This window comes from Onychomys torridus, chromosome 17 (genome assembly GCF_903995425.1).
Source record: "Onychomys torridus chromosome 17, mOncTor1.1, whole genome shotgun sequence".
Classification (NCBI taxonomy): Eukaryota; Metazoa; Chordata; class Mammalia; order Rodentia; family Cricetidae; genus Onychomys; species Onychomys torridus.
This window is the reverse complement of record NC_050459.1, coordinates 53,388,143-53,402,241: the sequence shown is the minus strand read 5'-3', so window position 1 is coordinate 53,402,241 and position 14,099 is coordinate 53,388,143. Positions and strand designations below refer to the sequence as shown.

At 42.7% G+C, this 14,099-nt stretch overlaps 1 protein-coding gene across 2 annotated transcripts in view; it reads right to left on the bottom strand.

The window, feature by feature from the left end:
• The window catches only part of Sh3rf1 (SH3 domain containing ring finger 1), a 156,571-nt gene that overhangs the window by 45,689 nt on the left and 96,783 nt on the right, over positions 1 to 14,099 (bottom strand). For both annotated transcript variants that reach the window (XM_036166515.1, XM_036166514.1), the window contains exons 3-4: positions 12,721 to 12,996; positions 11,634 to 11,729 (exon numbers count right to left, since the gene is read on the bottom strand). In XM_036166515.1, the coding sequence (XP_036022408.1) occupies positions 11,634 to 11,729; positions 12,721 to 12,996 (372 nt within the window). The remainder of the gene's footprint in view (positions 1 to 11,633; positions 11,730 to 12,720; positions 12,997 to 14,099) is intronic.

The window sequence follows — 14,099 nt, the reverse complement described above, 5'->3', positions numbered from 1 at the left end:
GTAAGTCCTGCTCCCGCACAGGCATCTACTTTCCTAATTTCTTTACCACGGATGATCCAGGCAAAGCACACTGTTACTTCACAGCTCGTGAGCGCCTTCCCACGCCCACAGGAGCAGGCATGGCTTTCTACCATACAGGGGAAATGACATCATTTACTATATTGCTGACCCGCCTGTCGCAGCATATCCATGGGGTGAACTCCTAAAGATGAAACTGTTACATTAACGGGTACATCTTAAAGTGTTTGAAAAACAGTCCCATTGAATCCCAAAGCCTCAATCTTCACCACTTTACACTGTCTTCCAAATATTAACCCTATAAATCATTGTTCAAGTCTCTGCTAGTTGAAAGAAACTGTTTCATATAATTTAATTTGTGTTTCTCTTAATGAGATTGACCAGATCTTTTCTTTTTGTAATGTTTTCTATTTACATGCTTTATCTATAGTTCTATTAGGTTTTTGATTATTTACAATTTGTATTATAAATATTCTTTGTTATATAAAGTACTCTATTTAACATATGTTAATTTTTATATGCATTTGTGTACATGTCTAAATTGAAATATTGGTTCTTATTACTATTTTATAAATAAAATTTTATTTTATACTCCAAACATAGCAATATTTTCTATTATAGCAATTCAATTCAATATCATATTCTCAAGCTCTTATTCCAGCTAGGTATGGTAATGCAGGCTTATAACCCCAGCACTTGGAAGCTGAGTCAGGAAGCTTGAAAGTTCAAGGCTAGCTAGGGTTATCCAGAGAGTTCTAGGCCAAATTATACTACCATCTACTGTACATAATGAGACTGTCTCAAAGAAAAATGATCTCAGAGTTAACTTTTAAAAGAAGTTCTAATCCGACTTCTTCCATATCTGTGGCACAGGCTAGTGGGAAGGATGTGGCAGGGACGGGAAGAGGTTGATTTCACACAGCCCAGCAGCTGTCCCATCACTGCTGAAATAACAATCTACTCTTCCCTCTCTGCTGCAAACACAGCCTTTAGAAACGCAGCCCACAAGGGCAGCACCTCAACATCCCAGCACAGGTCTGCATCCACCGTCTCCTCCCCCGGACAGGTCCAACACCCTGGAGAAGCCAAGACACAAACACAAGGCCACTTCCAACTTCTGAAAAGAAATGACAATATCTAGCCTCACATCGCTGTCCACTGCAAATACTTCTGAAATCACTGCGCCAGGAGTTCAGACCCCATTCATCTAGTTTGCTCCCCTTGATTTGGGTACCGAGGTTTTGAGTTTGCCCAAACGGAAAAGGCAAGCTTAACTTTCATTTCTAAGACTTTCACAGAGGAGAGGAATGACCAAGAGGACTGATGTCTTACGAGTTTTATAAAATTAGTAAGAGAGCCTTTCCTAGGCTAGGACGCCATTTAAGCCTCTACAAATGTTTGTGATGAATTTAAAAAAAAAAAAAAAAAAAAGGCTTTTAGAATTATCAAGAAAAGTAAAGTCTGCCTCTGGGCCAACACTAGACCACTTAAGTCTAATATAAATCTAACAGATAATTTTCCAAATAGCTATATTTAGAAGAACACAGAGAAAAAAGCTATTAGATAGTTTTAATAATATATTTTATCTAGCCCAGTATCAACAAAATAGTATCATTTCAACATATAACTAGCACAAACAATATACCAAGACACATGTGCAAGGTCCTGCTTTCAATCCTAAAATGGTACTAGGCATCTTGAACCATGTCTGTGTGCACTGGCCACCTCTCGGCTTGCTCGGCAGTCATGTGTGGGTACTGGTAGCTCAGCTCTAGTCTCTTGAAAGCATGTAAGGGGAAAGAGGCCATGTCAAAGGGAGCTATCCACCAAAGACTACCCCTGACCTCTTGAACTACCCTTGACCTCGCAAAGCCCGTAGTTCTGAAGCTCCCTGAGCCCTGAGAAATCCTAAGGACAAGAAGCACTCAACGTAAGAAGCAGGAGAACAAGTAACAGCCATGCTATGGAAGGGGGGGTTCGCAAAATAGCTGGCACCCCTCAAGTGGGCCTGAAGGTCAGTGAGTAACTCCTAGTTTATCATAATGGCCTTCACTTCTATTGGGCCCAGCTGTGAAAACATAAAGAAACCAGAACTTTTCTTTTCAGCTTGCTTATTTTGAAGGGAAAGATCATGCCATTGAAAAACCTAATGAAGCAGGAACTGTCAGAGAAAAACCACAGAACTTGGGTTAGCCTAGGCTCCGCTCTCTGTCCTCACTGGCTGACCCACCCTGAGTCACTCTTGCTATCCTGACTTCAGGCTTCTTAGCCATATAAAAGTAAAGGCAGCATTGTTCCTGAGTGCCTCACACAGGAGTGAGTATGGGCTAACATGTTTTGCAACCAGTAAAATCCAGTCCAAATAAGTGTTATTCTAATGACCCAGAGTCCAAGCTTTCAATTCACTTACTCTGTGGCCTCAGGCAAGTCACTTTTTCTGTACATGCCCCCAATTTCTCTTATGGAACATGAAGTTAGATTTAATGAACTGTAAAGTTTTATTTCTGAGTACACCTTTCCTCACCCCAAGCACAAATGTCCCCTCAGAATACTCAAGAGGCAGATCTCTGAGTCAGGTCTAGAGCCCCTGGGCCATGAGTGACCTAGACTCAGAACAAATGGAGAGTTGAATTCATTCTGTCAGTTTTGGAGTTTGTTGCTGTCCAGTGACTATTATAAACCAAGCACAGCACTGGATGGGAGAGAGCCACACACCTCTCTGACTCATGATAAATGAGGTCTTCGGAAACAAACAGGTTCCGAACACTAACAATAGAAGATACACATTCACATGTCTGCAGAGCTCAGGCTGGTGAGTCCATAAAGGCCAGACAGACCAACAATGAGTGATGGACACATTTGGTGACCAAGGGAGAGTGCATGAGCCTTGCGGAGAGCAACTGCTTAGCATTGTCAGCTGACTTTCTGTTTAGAAAAAGAAAGCTAGAGAATAAGCTTTAAGAAAATCTCCCAAGTCTATGCCTGACCAAGCAATTATAACAAAACCATTTGCAGGTCCAGCATGGAAGTCATCTGGGGTCATGCTGGGGTGGTCTATGCTTTATGGAGGGCGAAGAAGGAGAAAATGGCGGCCATAGGAAGGAAACTACAGACACTCAAGATCACAGGCTAACAGAAGACCTTGCTGTGTGTTCCGAGACAGCTAGCAAACCAACACCTTGACAATGAAAAGGGCAACGATCATAAAGGAGATTAGAAAGAGTGGTAGATGTTATCCAGGGGACAGAAGAGCTAAGAAAAGGAGTTAGTGACAACCACGATGTCAATTTCAGGCCCAGGAGAGCCGAGAACTAACTACAAAGACAATAAGCAAAGACTGTGAGGTAAGCGAGTATTGGGAGTGGAAGGTGGGGGGCCTCAAGCCGAGGGGAGTGTAATCATATAACGGACTTTTTCACGAGAGCCAAAGCAGATCACATTCTCATATTAAGGGGAGAACCCAGAAGAAGAAATGAGTGGCATGCCTGGCAGAAAAGCCACATGATGTGATCAGATTCCTAGAGGACGAGAGCCTGGGGAAGACAGCAAATCACAGCAGGAGAAACAGCTCACAGTCAAACCACAGCAGAGCTCTCAAGACAGATGCCAGCACAACCCCAAAGCCCAGTTAGGACTCAGGAGGTGCTGGAACCCACTAGTCCCGGAGCAAACCATCCACAGCTAATCACAGTGCGGGGAAGAGAGACCAGCCCATACTTGAAGTTTGAGATCAGTTGATGTCCGTGTCCTACAGGAACTGGTAATACCTGCAGTCTGTATGTGTTTCTATTTTATACACGTATACACATCATAAATCAGAAACACCTATTAACAAGGAGGATACATTCCAACCATACATTTTTATTTTTCAGAACCTCATTACCAGACATAGGAACACAACAGAGGAAATACATATATCCCAAGAGGGAAAGGGCATGGAATTGTCATTAAATTCTAAGTAAAATTAGTCAATGAGAAATGACACACAGACAGAAATTCCACAGCAATGTGTACTCAGTTAATAAATCAGTGAGCGGCATTCCCCCATGTCCTGGATTCCTACAGTGTGAGGACATGGGGATGCACAGCGGTGGATGAGGAAGGGCTACAAAAGAAGAGGTGATGGTGATGAGCACCGAAACAGCACATTCGTCCACGGCTTCTCAGCTCACAGAGACGCTCTGCACAGCATGTGTGTGTCCAGGATGCGCACCGATGGGAGAGTTGTAGTATAAGAAGTCACACTGCTTTACAACACCTAGGGAAAAACTTTTCCGGAGCACTCTACTGCATTACAGACAAGATTTTTTTTTCCTAATGATTGTATCAGCAGAATTCCCAATGACTGTATCATCAGAATGGTTCTCTTCAAGCCATCTCTACACAACACATCTATACATAAGTGCCAAGAAAAGCAAGAAGAATCCCTGTAGGTCTTCTCCATATGAGATCAAGTCGAATCCACTTTTGCTTAGTAAGCTCTTAGTTGCCAGCAATATTTAGGATGTAGATGACAATATAACAAATCTATTTTTAAAATAAAGCTAACACATATTAAAACATTATGGCTCTGACAAATTTGTAATTCTTCTCTAACAAAGGCAGCCTCAGATTTTGAAGATGAGTAATTAATCATTCTGAAAACAAACCTTTCACATGCTAGAACTTAGAATAGTTTTGTAATTTTATGAAAATATAAAAATCTCTGTATACTTCAGCAAAGCTGGACAGTAATGGCGGTTTTGTGTACCATTAGGAAGACTAGTTATCACGTCTTCTGAAGCAAGTGAGACAAGAAACCAGTCACTCAGCAACTACTCAAAACAAGACACTTGTCTAAAAGCGGTAAAAATAAACAAGTTATAGTCTACCTACTATGTAACCCATTGGTTTTAGTACTACAATTACATGGAGAGAGACAAAACAATGTAATATCATAAAAACATGAGGGGAAAGCAGGAGGGAATCTTTATTTAGTTTTCTACGTGATGCACTGAAGTTTCTTCATTTCCTCTCCATGTTTCCTAGATTATGATAATACTTTAAGAGTAAAATGTTTAAATAATATTCTGTATGGGACTGCATTCTCAAAGGAACCAGGAAAAAGGTGAATCCCCACCCATTCATTCCCAGAGCCATAACCCATGCCGGGCCTGTAGGGATGGTACGAAGTTAGTATTATGGAAGTGACCCATGTTTGGATTGGGTTTCATAGCATGTATCTTGCTGAATGTAAGAATTAGAAAGAAAGGCTTCCTATGAACTGCCTGAATCTACTTGGATCTTGAAGAAAGGGTGATTTTTCTACAGGGACACCAGCAAAAACAAAAAAAACAAAACAAAACAAAAAAAAAGAAAACAAAAAACAAAAAAACAAAACAACATCCCAGGTGCTCAAGCCAGCGGTTCCAAAGTGTGACTCCAAAACAAGCAGCCACACTTGGCTCACATCCTTGTCCCTGGCAGGGGAACGGCCAGGATGAAGAATCTGGGATCCTTGGGGAATCACGGTCGATATTAGATAATATTAGATAGTAACACTTGGTCATCATCCAAGGCTCTGGTTAAAGGTCTCCAGGAAATCTGCACTTGTAGGTCCTATAAAACTGCCCAGGGTATCGCAAACCATCCATTCATGCAGTGAGAACTCAATCAGCATTAACTGATCTCTGGACTCCTCACTCCCTGAATGCTCTCCTGATGAGAACATTAAATTAGAAGGCGGCTTCTGAATCACAATGGCGCATGAACTTCCCCGTATCACCTCCTCACCAAAACTAAGCAAGTCTCTTTTTGGCCGCATTGACTACAGAAGTGCCAGTGGAGCTCAGAGGACATGCTCTCAACTCCACTATAGGAATCAAAGCTCATCTTCCTTTCACTGTTGTGGCAGAATTAGAGGCAGCAGCTGCCTGTGTGAGGCTGTAGCTCACCCACACCATGGGATGTGGCCCACTGTGCCTATGGGGAAACAAGCTCCCCGAAGCACATCCAAGGTACCCAGTCAGCCAGAATGAAGAAGAAAGGATGGTGCTGAGGGTCTAGGAATTCTTCCTTACTGGTTTCTCACACGGATCTCTACATTTTACTCATAAAAATAAGTTGACTTCAGAATTGCAATAGAAACTTGGACGCTAATCAATACAGCAATTCTCCTTCTAACTTTCTAACAATTTCCCTAAATTTCTTTTGGAAACATTGATTATGCTTTTTCCATTTTAAAGGGGAAAACATCGAAAATATAAAGATAGGAAATCTTTTTATATACTTCAATCAACTCTTTGATCACCAGATTAAAGTGTATTATTTGTGCCCTTCTGCTATTATTAAAAATAAACTATAATAAAGTCAACAATGCCATTCTTAGCTCTATTGAGGTCACGTTGGCAACATCAAACTCGGCACTCAAACCTCCGCTTCTTACCTTAGACACAAGAACAGCAGGCCAGACTTTACGGTACCAAGGGAGGGGCTCAGAGTTGGCGCTGGAGCCTTCTGTGCTGATGTCAGCACATCTGACTTCCCATTGCTAAAGCTGATAGCACAGTGTATGCCACAGCCTGAAGACTTCATCCCTTTTAACTAAAGTGTCCCAGCCTTCGACTAACAATTCCCCAACCATGACCTCTACCAGGAATTTTTTTTCTCTATTACAGTAGGAGTTCCAGATTTAATCTAGCATATGATTATTACTATTTTAGCCTGGGAAGGTTCTAAAAGAGTTAAAAACTCAGCCTATATTTTTATTTTTTTATTTTATTTAGTATTTTAGGGGGCTGTTGCAGTTATTTTCATTTTATTTATTTGAGACAGGGTCTTGCTAGGAGCCCAACCAGGCCTGGAACCATTGAAGCTCCTGTCTAGACTAGAAGTGTATGCCACCACACCTACCCAACGTCACAACCATCCAACTGCAGCCTACTTACACAAAACCAAAACAAAAAGCAGGAAAATATCTCATGCAGGAGTGTTGTATGTGGTGGCACCTATCTGTGAACCTAGGACTGAAGCAGGGGGAATCACGCAAGTGTGAGGCTAGCTGGGCTAAAAACTAAACAGATGACCTCACCAGGGTCACACACACACCTACCCAATGGCTCCTAGGCATGTAACTTCCTAAGGTAACAACAAGATGAACCAGTAACAAAATAGATGCCAGGTAGCAAAAGATGAGACTACAGGCTGAAAAAATTCCAAGTGGACGAAAATCTACAAACTAGTTTGGCTGGGGCTTAGAGAGGTTTGCTCTCCGATTTCTTAGACTGTCCATCTATTATTCACTCAAGCGGTGTTTACTGAGAGGCTGCTGTGAGCCACACTTGATGAGAACCCTGGGAACTGCAATAAGCTATGTAGTTCAAGGACTGCCACCGGGACTCCCATTGTGAGGGGGCAGGGGGTCTGGGGAAGCGTGGCTAATCATTACAACAGAAATCCTGACAGAAAGATCACAGGCAGAAGGGGCAGTGAGGAAGTAATCCTGACAATGGTGATCACAGGTACCACGAAGGGCCAGGCTCCGCTCTTAAGGGTCTATAGTTTTAACAATGGGAAGACAAGGCCTACAGTCGCAGAGAGAATTACTGATTGGACCCCACTCCCACCCTGGCCACCTGGCTCCAGATTTCCAGTCTCCCCCTCTACCACACCATATTTGTTGAGAAAAAGCAAGTATAGGGGAGGGAGTGTTTTAGGTAAGGTCCTGAGGGAAAGTCTGCCCCAAGATTGACATCTGGAAGGTGCCTAGGAGTGAGCTACAGCCTTCCTCCTGTCAGGAACGGAAATGTAAGAACACCTGTCTCCTAAGCCACTCCTACCCTGCTCTACACCATCCACGCAGAAGGAGCGTGCATCTTCAAACTACCTCTGACCAAAAACGCCCAGGAGCTGAACAGCTTCTTACTTGTTTAAAAACCTGGGTTGAGTGACACTGTAAACAAATGACTGGGAATCAAAACCAAAGGAGAAACTCAATAAAAAAGGAAAGTTCAATATTCGTCTACAGTGATGACTGAGAAGCTCCCCAAAGTCCACATGTAGCAATCACCTTCAACCACATTTTCCATCTTCTTGTCCAGTGACTGCTAAACCAAGTGAGTCAGCATGGAACTAACGGGGTTGCTAAAATCTTCCCATCTATTTTGCAGGCAATTGGCATATCTGAAGAAAGAGAAAGAGGGTACTAATGTCTTCCTTCTGACTGTAATCAGTCCTTGATATGTATCCTGGGGTGGTTTCTTCAAGAATTCCCTGGGATTCCATAAGAATCTCTTATCCCTCATTGCTTTCCGGCTTGCTCAAGTCAAAGAGGAGACTGTCTATACAGAACACAATGTACAACCTAGAAGGTGTGGCCACACAGGAACCTGATCAGAGACTGTCTTGGGAGGGAAGAGTAAATCAGATTTAAGCAAAAGAATTCTTTTTTTTTTCTTTTAGTTTTTCCAGACAGGATTTCTCTGTGTCTTTGAAGCCTGTCCTGGAAATCTCTCTTTAGACTAGGCTGGCCTTGAACTCACAGAGATCTGCCTGCCTCTGTCTCCCAAAGGCTGGTATTAAATGTGTGGGCCACGACCACCTGGCAAGAATTCTTATCATAAGAGTTAGACAGGAAGTCCAAGGAAATGGCAGGGTCTCACATATTCCAACCTGGACAAAGACTTGGATTTCTGATCACCCTGCCACCTCTCCCCAGTGCTGAGATGACATGTGTATACCGCTCTAAGTGGTTTTATGCAGTGCTGGGCTCAAACCCAGGCATGTCAGGCAAGCACTCTATCTGTTGAATTTCATCCTCAGCCCTCTAGTCAATCTTTGATAGGATTTGAGTGGGGTTGCTTGCAGGACCGTGCAAGGAAAGACATGGTTCTGAGACTTTCTGAGAGTATTCCCGACATTGTTCATGGGGACAATGGCCATTTGTTTGCCCGTTGCTATACTCTGGCAGACTAAGGGCGATATGTTTATGAGATACAAGAAAAAAAATATTAAGCATGGTGGTACACATCTATAAACCCAGCACTTAAGAGGCAGATGGTGAGTTCAAAGTCAGCCTAAATTCCACAGTGACTTCCAGGACAGCCGGGGCTACACAGAGAAGCCCGGTTCCCACACTGATTCCATCCTTATAAAAAAAGAAATGAAAAAAAGTATGAAATGAAATGAAAGAAATGAAAAAAAAAAAGAAAAAGAAACGTTCAAATGAATGTTTGTAGTACAGTTGTGTTTAAAGTGGGCATGCTCTGTATTCTCAAGCCAGCCAAACAGGAAAGCAAGAAAAAGCATTATTTATGAAAAAGCCTTTTTTTTTTTTTTAGTCTGTATACTTTGTTTTTTTTTTTCTCATCTGACACTGTCCTGAGACCCTGTCCACAGCTGAGAGATCTGGGTTTGGGCTGGCTGTGATTGAAATCTGCCTCCACTTAGGCCCACCCCCACCCCCCAGGCTGAACCAGGTGTCACTCAGCCCCAGCCGCTCTGCTCCCCCACAGGGAGTTCCAGTGTGACAGCTTGACATCAAAGCCTGTTCACAGGCTCCGGCAGACAGATGATTTGGTTCATGTCTTCACTAGAAAAGTTCTGGTTCAAATAAGGAAACCGCTCATGGTTGGGGGTGAGGGGCAGGCATGTTGTGGGGTATGAAAACACTTTCTCCCTGTGTAGAAGTTTGCCTTTCCAACTTAAGTCCGAGTAAATAATCCTATGACTCCACTAACTGTAAGTGACTCTGGCCTTTCTGTGGGTGGATCTTTTTATGCCTATTGAACGATTCTACACCTGCCCCATGTCAACAGCAACAACAAAAATAACACATAGCAATACCTTTCACGCACGCCAAACCAAGCATCAGCATGAACAGTGATAACACCTGACAAGTAAGGACAGGCCCTTTACTAAAGCTGGGCTTGCTCACACACTTTAGCGTAACTATTCAAATACCTGGAGATGCCAGTAGTTTTCCATAACCCGCAATTAGGATGTACACAGAAAGTGTTGCTTGTTAAGGGTATTTTTTTTCCTGCTGTCTTCTTCTAACACAGGAGGAAACATCTCAATAAAGAGGAACATCTAAATGGGTGGACGGCACTCCAGAGCTGTGCCTAGCTTGGGTTACATGGATTCACAGCACACACGTCTATGCTTTGTGAAACTCTGGCAATCTCACTGTCTGCAGAAGACACCGAGTGTCGTCTACAGTGACACAGCTTGCCATTTTAGCCTTTAAATCCTGACAAAACAAATGTCTCAGATAAAAAAGATGGCGGAATAAGTGATTGGAGGTTTTGTTTTGTTTTTACATGCTCAAGATAGACACTTTGATGTTTTAAACAGCAGAACTGCCTTTAATTCCCCAGACGGTCTGAGATCTCTCTTGCCTTTTGGCTTCTGTATACGCAGTCCTCTCCACCTGGGTGTTCTTCCTGCTTACAGTAAATGTTCTTCTCATCTCTCCTAGTTAACATATATTTACACATCCACAAGACAGCAGCTTCTTTCCAGAAGTCTCCCTTGACCTCGGTGACCAGGAGTGGTTGTTTGGGCTTTGGTGTGTTCCCTCTTCAAAAAATGCCTTCAATTTTGTTTTCAGCAAGAAATGCATATTACCAGCTGACAGTTCAGGGCATACAATGTAATGAGTGTCTGCTCTGAACTCTGATTCCCCAGTTCATTGTGTGTGTGTGTGTGTGTGTGTGTGTGTGTGTGTGTGTGTGTGTGTCTGCATAGGGGTGCCCATGGACATGTGTACATATGGAGGCCAGAGACTGACATTGGCCATCTTCCTCCATTTCTGCTCTGCCTTACAGAGGCAGAATCTCTTACTGAGCCCATGCTGGCCACCAGCAAAGCCCACGGTTTCACGATAGCTGGGATTGCAGGTGTGCATTGTTGAGCTCATCTTCTTTAAGTAGGTGTTAGGGATCAAACTCAGGTCCTTATGTGTATGTGGCAGGTACTTTACTGGCTGAACCATCTCCCCCCTCCTTTTCATTCTTAAATTTGATTTTGTTTATAATGATATGAGCATGCAATTCCATATATACTCTTTAAAAAGATATCACTTAAGTCTGATTTGGTCAAAAGCTTTCTGAACATTGCTAAATAATGATAAAGAGGACTAAGGAGTTACTGAAGTATGGCAGAGAAGGAGTCATTCATTCAATATCAAAGATAGACCCTGGGAATCACTATTCTAGTTCTGATGATGTGGCAGATTATGAAAGAAGTAAATAAACAAGGGTGGATAAAAGGTGCTTGCACACACGCATGCACACACACACAAAATAAATATAATAAAAATGAGTAAACAAATAAAATATATGAATATATTAACATCTCATGTTTTGTGGGGCTTTACAAAGTTTCTGATCCTCACTCAGGGCAGGAATCAGATGGGCATAGGTGACTGACCAAGTCGCAGGGATGCTTGTAGAAGTGAGACAATGAATCACATTTTATGATCTTCAGTCATCAAGGCCACTGGGAGCGCAGTCCTTCTAATCCATCCTCAGAGCCTTTCAAAGCCACTGCCGTGAGGAGCTCTTAACGCCTCCTTTGCATAATTAAGATTTATTAACTAAGCTGAATAGGATGCAAGAGGGTACAAATTAACTTACCTCAACATACGAAATTGGAAATATCCCTATTTTATCTGCCAGCATTCCCTCAGCCCAGTTTTCGTCCACTCTGCGGATCACGGTCAGTACATCATCCTGAAGAAACAACAGATTATGAGTCTCTCGGTCACATTAAATTTATTGCCTAATTGGCATCCTCAATAAAGGGACTGAAGTCTTAATAGCAGATGATTAAAAATTCTGTAACATAGATTTAGCACACAAAATATACTAATGTTTTCATAATCTAAACAGGACTGCCAGTCCACCTGATGTCTTTCAAATTGCGTTATTACACTCACTGCAGTGGCGGTGGGGGACAAGCCACAGTGTGCATGTGGACATGAGAGGACAGCTTGTCCAAGGTGGCTTTTTCCTACCATGGGAGTCTTGGTGAGCAAACTCAGGTCACTTATCAGCAAGTGCCTTCACCAACTGAGACATCTCACTGAACCCTCCTGTCCTCTTAGACATCTATCTGTGAAACTACCAACTTCTACCAAGAAGCCCACTGCTTATTTTCAGAGCAGTAAGTGGCAACTCCAAGGCCATCCCCCTAGCATCTTGGACGTCTGTTTAAATTGTTCTCAGATAGTTCTCGCTGTCTTTGATAACACAGCAAACGCTCACCCAAACACACATCCTATAGCTTCGCTTCACAAAAACACCGTTTGCTGCTTAAAATTCCTAACCATCTTATCAATTCAGTATGTACATTCCTGTGTGCTTTTAAGTACAGACATTTACATGGAAAGTAAGACGCAATGATGTTTCATTTGTTCTTTGGAATTGGACTTCAGCATCCCTGGATAGCACACGCCTCCCCGCTACAAAGTGGTTCAGAAATAAACCCATTCTAAACAGGAAAATAAGGCTGCAAAGATCGTCAGCCCAAATGGCCCATCATAGGCGTCGAGACACAAAATTACTTTCCTAGTGGCCTGAAGACGGCTTCCTGGTATCTTTAGAAGCGCACTGACAGAGTGCACACACACTATTTCCCCTTTCTGCGAGATGAAATACCAGCCATATTCCAGGTGTGCAGGAGTAAGGAAGGAAGCTGAGCACAAGTTCATGGACGCATTACCTTTGCGAAGGGAAGGCAGTCTTTGTCAGCTTCCTTGTCTTTCACTTCGAAGTCATAAAGTGCTTTGCACTGAGGTGGGGGCTGAGGTAAAGGTTTGATGATCTGCACAAAGTTGGTGGGGAAAAAGCCGTGGACCCCGTTGACTTCCCCGTGGTACCAGTTTTCATCCACTTGTCTGCGCAAAATGATGATGTCGCCTTTGCTGAACTTAAGGTCTCCAGGCTCTTTTCCTTCGTAGTTATATAATGCTTTGGCACATGGTAACTGAGGTATACCCTGAAAGAAAGAGGGGGGTTTCAATGAAAGAGCAGCCAAATAATATCTCTGAAAATATGACTGCATTGTTGTTGTCTTTAAGCCAAGATCAAATCCACCAACTTGGCCCTTATAAGAAAATCTTCCATAAAAACCTAATTATACTGACTATAATACAAAGAGCATGGTATCTCTATATTATCCACCATTCAGCCTCTATGTAATATAGTGAAGCTTTGGTTTTGTTTGCCTGGGATTATTGTCTAAGTCTGTTTCCTGGAATGAAATTCAAAAATTCATAAAAATCAAACTGTTTTTATATGAATGATTTATTCATCAAGATAGGTGATAAGGCTGGGGAAGAAAAGTTTAAACCAAAGCCTAATTTATCAACTTCATAACTTCTCTTAAGTAGATTAGATTTTGGGCAAACATTTTCCTGATGTGGCTTTTAATGTGAGCACCAGGACTTAATCTTTTATAAACTCAGTTTGCATTTATTAAGACTTTCTATGCTCAAGTATGGAATACAGCAGTTAAGACTTCCCTGGAGCCTGAGCATACTAGTCAGGACTACTTGGTACAGCCAAAAGTCACCTGAAAAAGTCTCATTTGAGCTCTTACTAGGTTGGTCTGTGGGTGTCATTGGTGACTGTCTTGACTGCTAAAGGTTTGTCTGTGAGGGATTGTCTTGATTGTTAAGGGTTGGTCTGTGTGGGGCTGTCCTGATTGCTACAGGTTGGTCTGTGTGGGGCTGTCTTGACTGCTAAAGGTTGGTTTATGTGGGGCTGACTTGTTAAGGGTTGGTCTGTGTGGGACTGTCTTGGTTGTTAAGGGTTGGTCTGTGTGGGACTGTCTTGGTTGTTAAGGGTTTGTCTGTGTGGGACTGTCTTGGTTGTTAAGGGTTGGTCTGTGAGGAAATGTCCTGATTGTTAAGGGTTGGTCTGTGGGGGGCTGTCCTGATTGTTAAGGGTTGGTCTGTGAGGTGATGTCCTGATTGTTCAGGGTTGCTCTATGTGGGAGTCTTCTTGATTGCTAATTGATACAAGAGGGTCCAGCCGACTACAGGCAGCACCATTTCATGAACATGTTGTCCTGAGCTGTATAAGAAAGCTGGCTAGAGG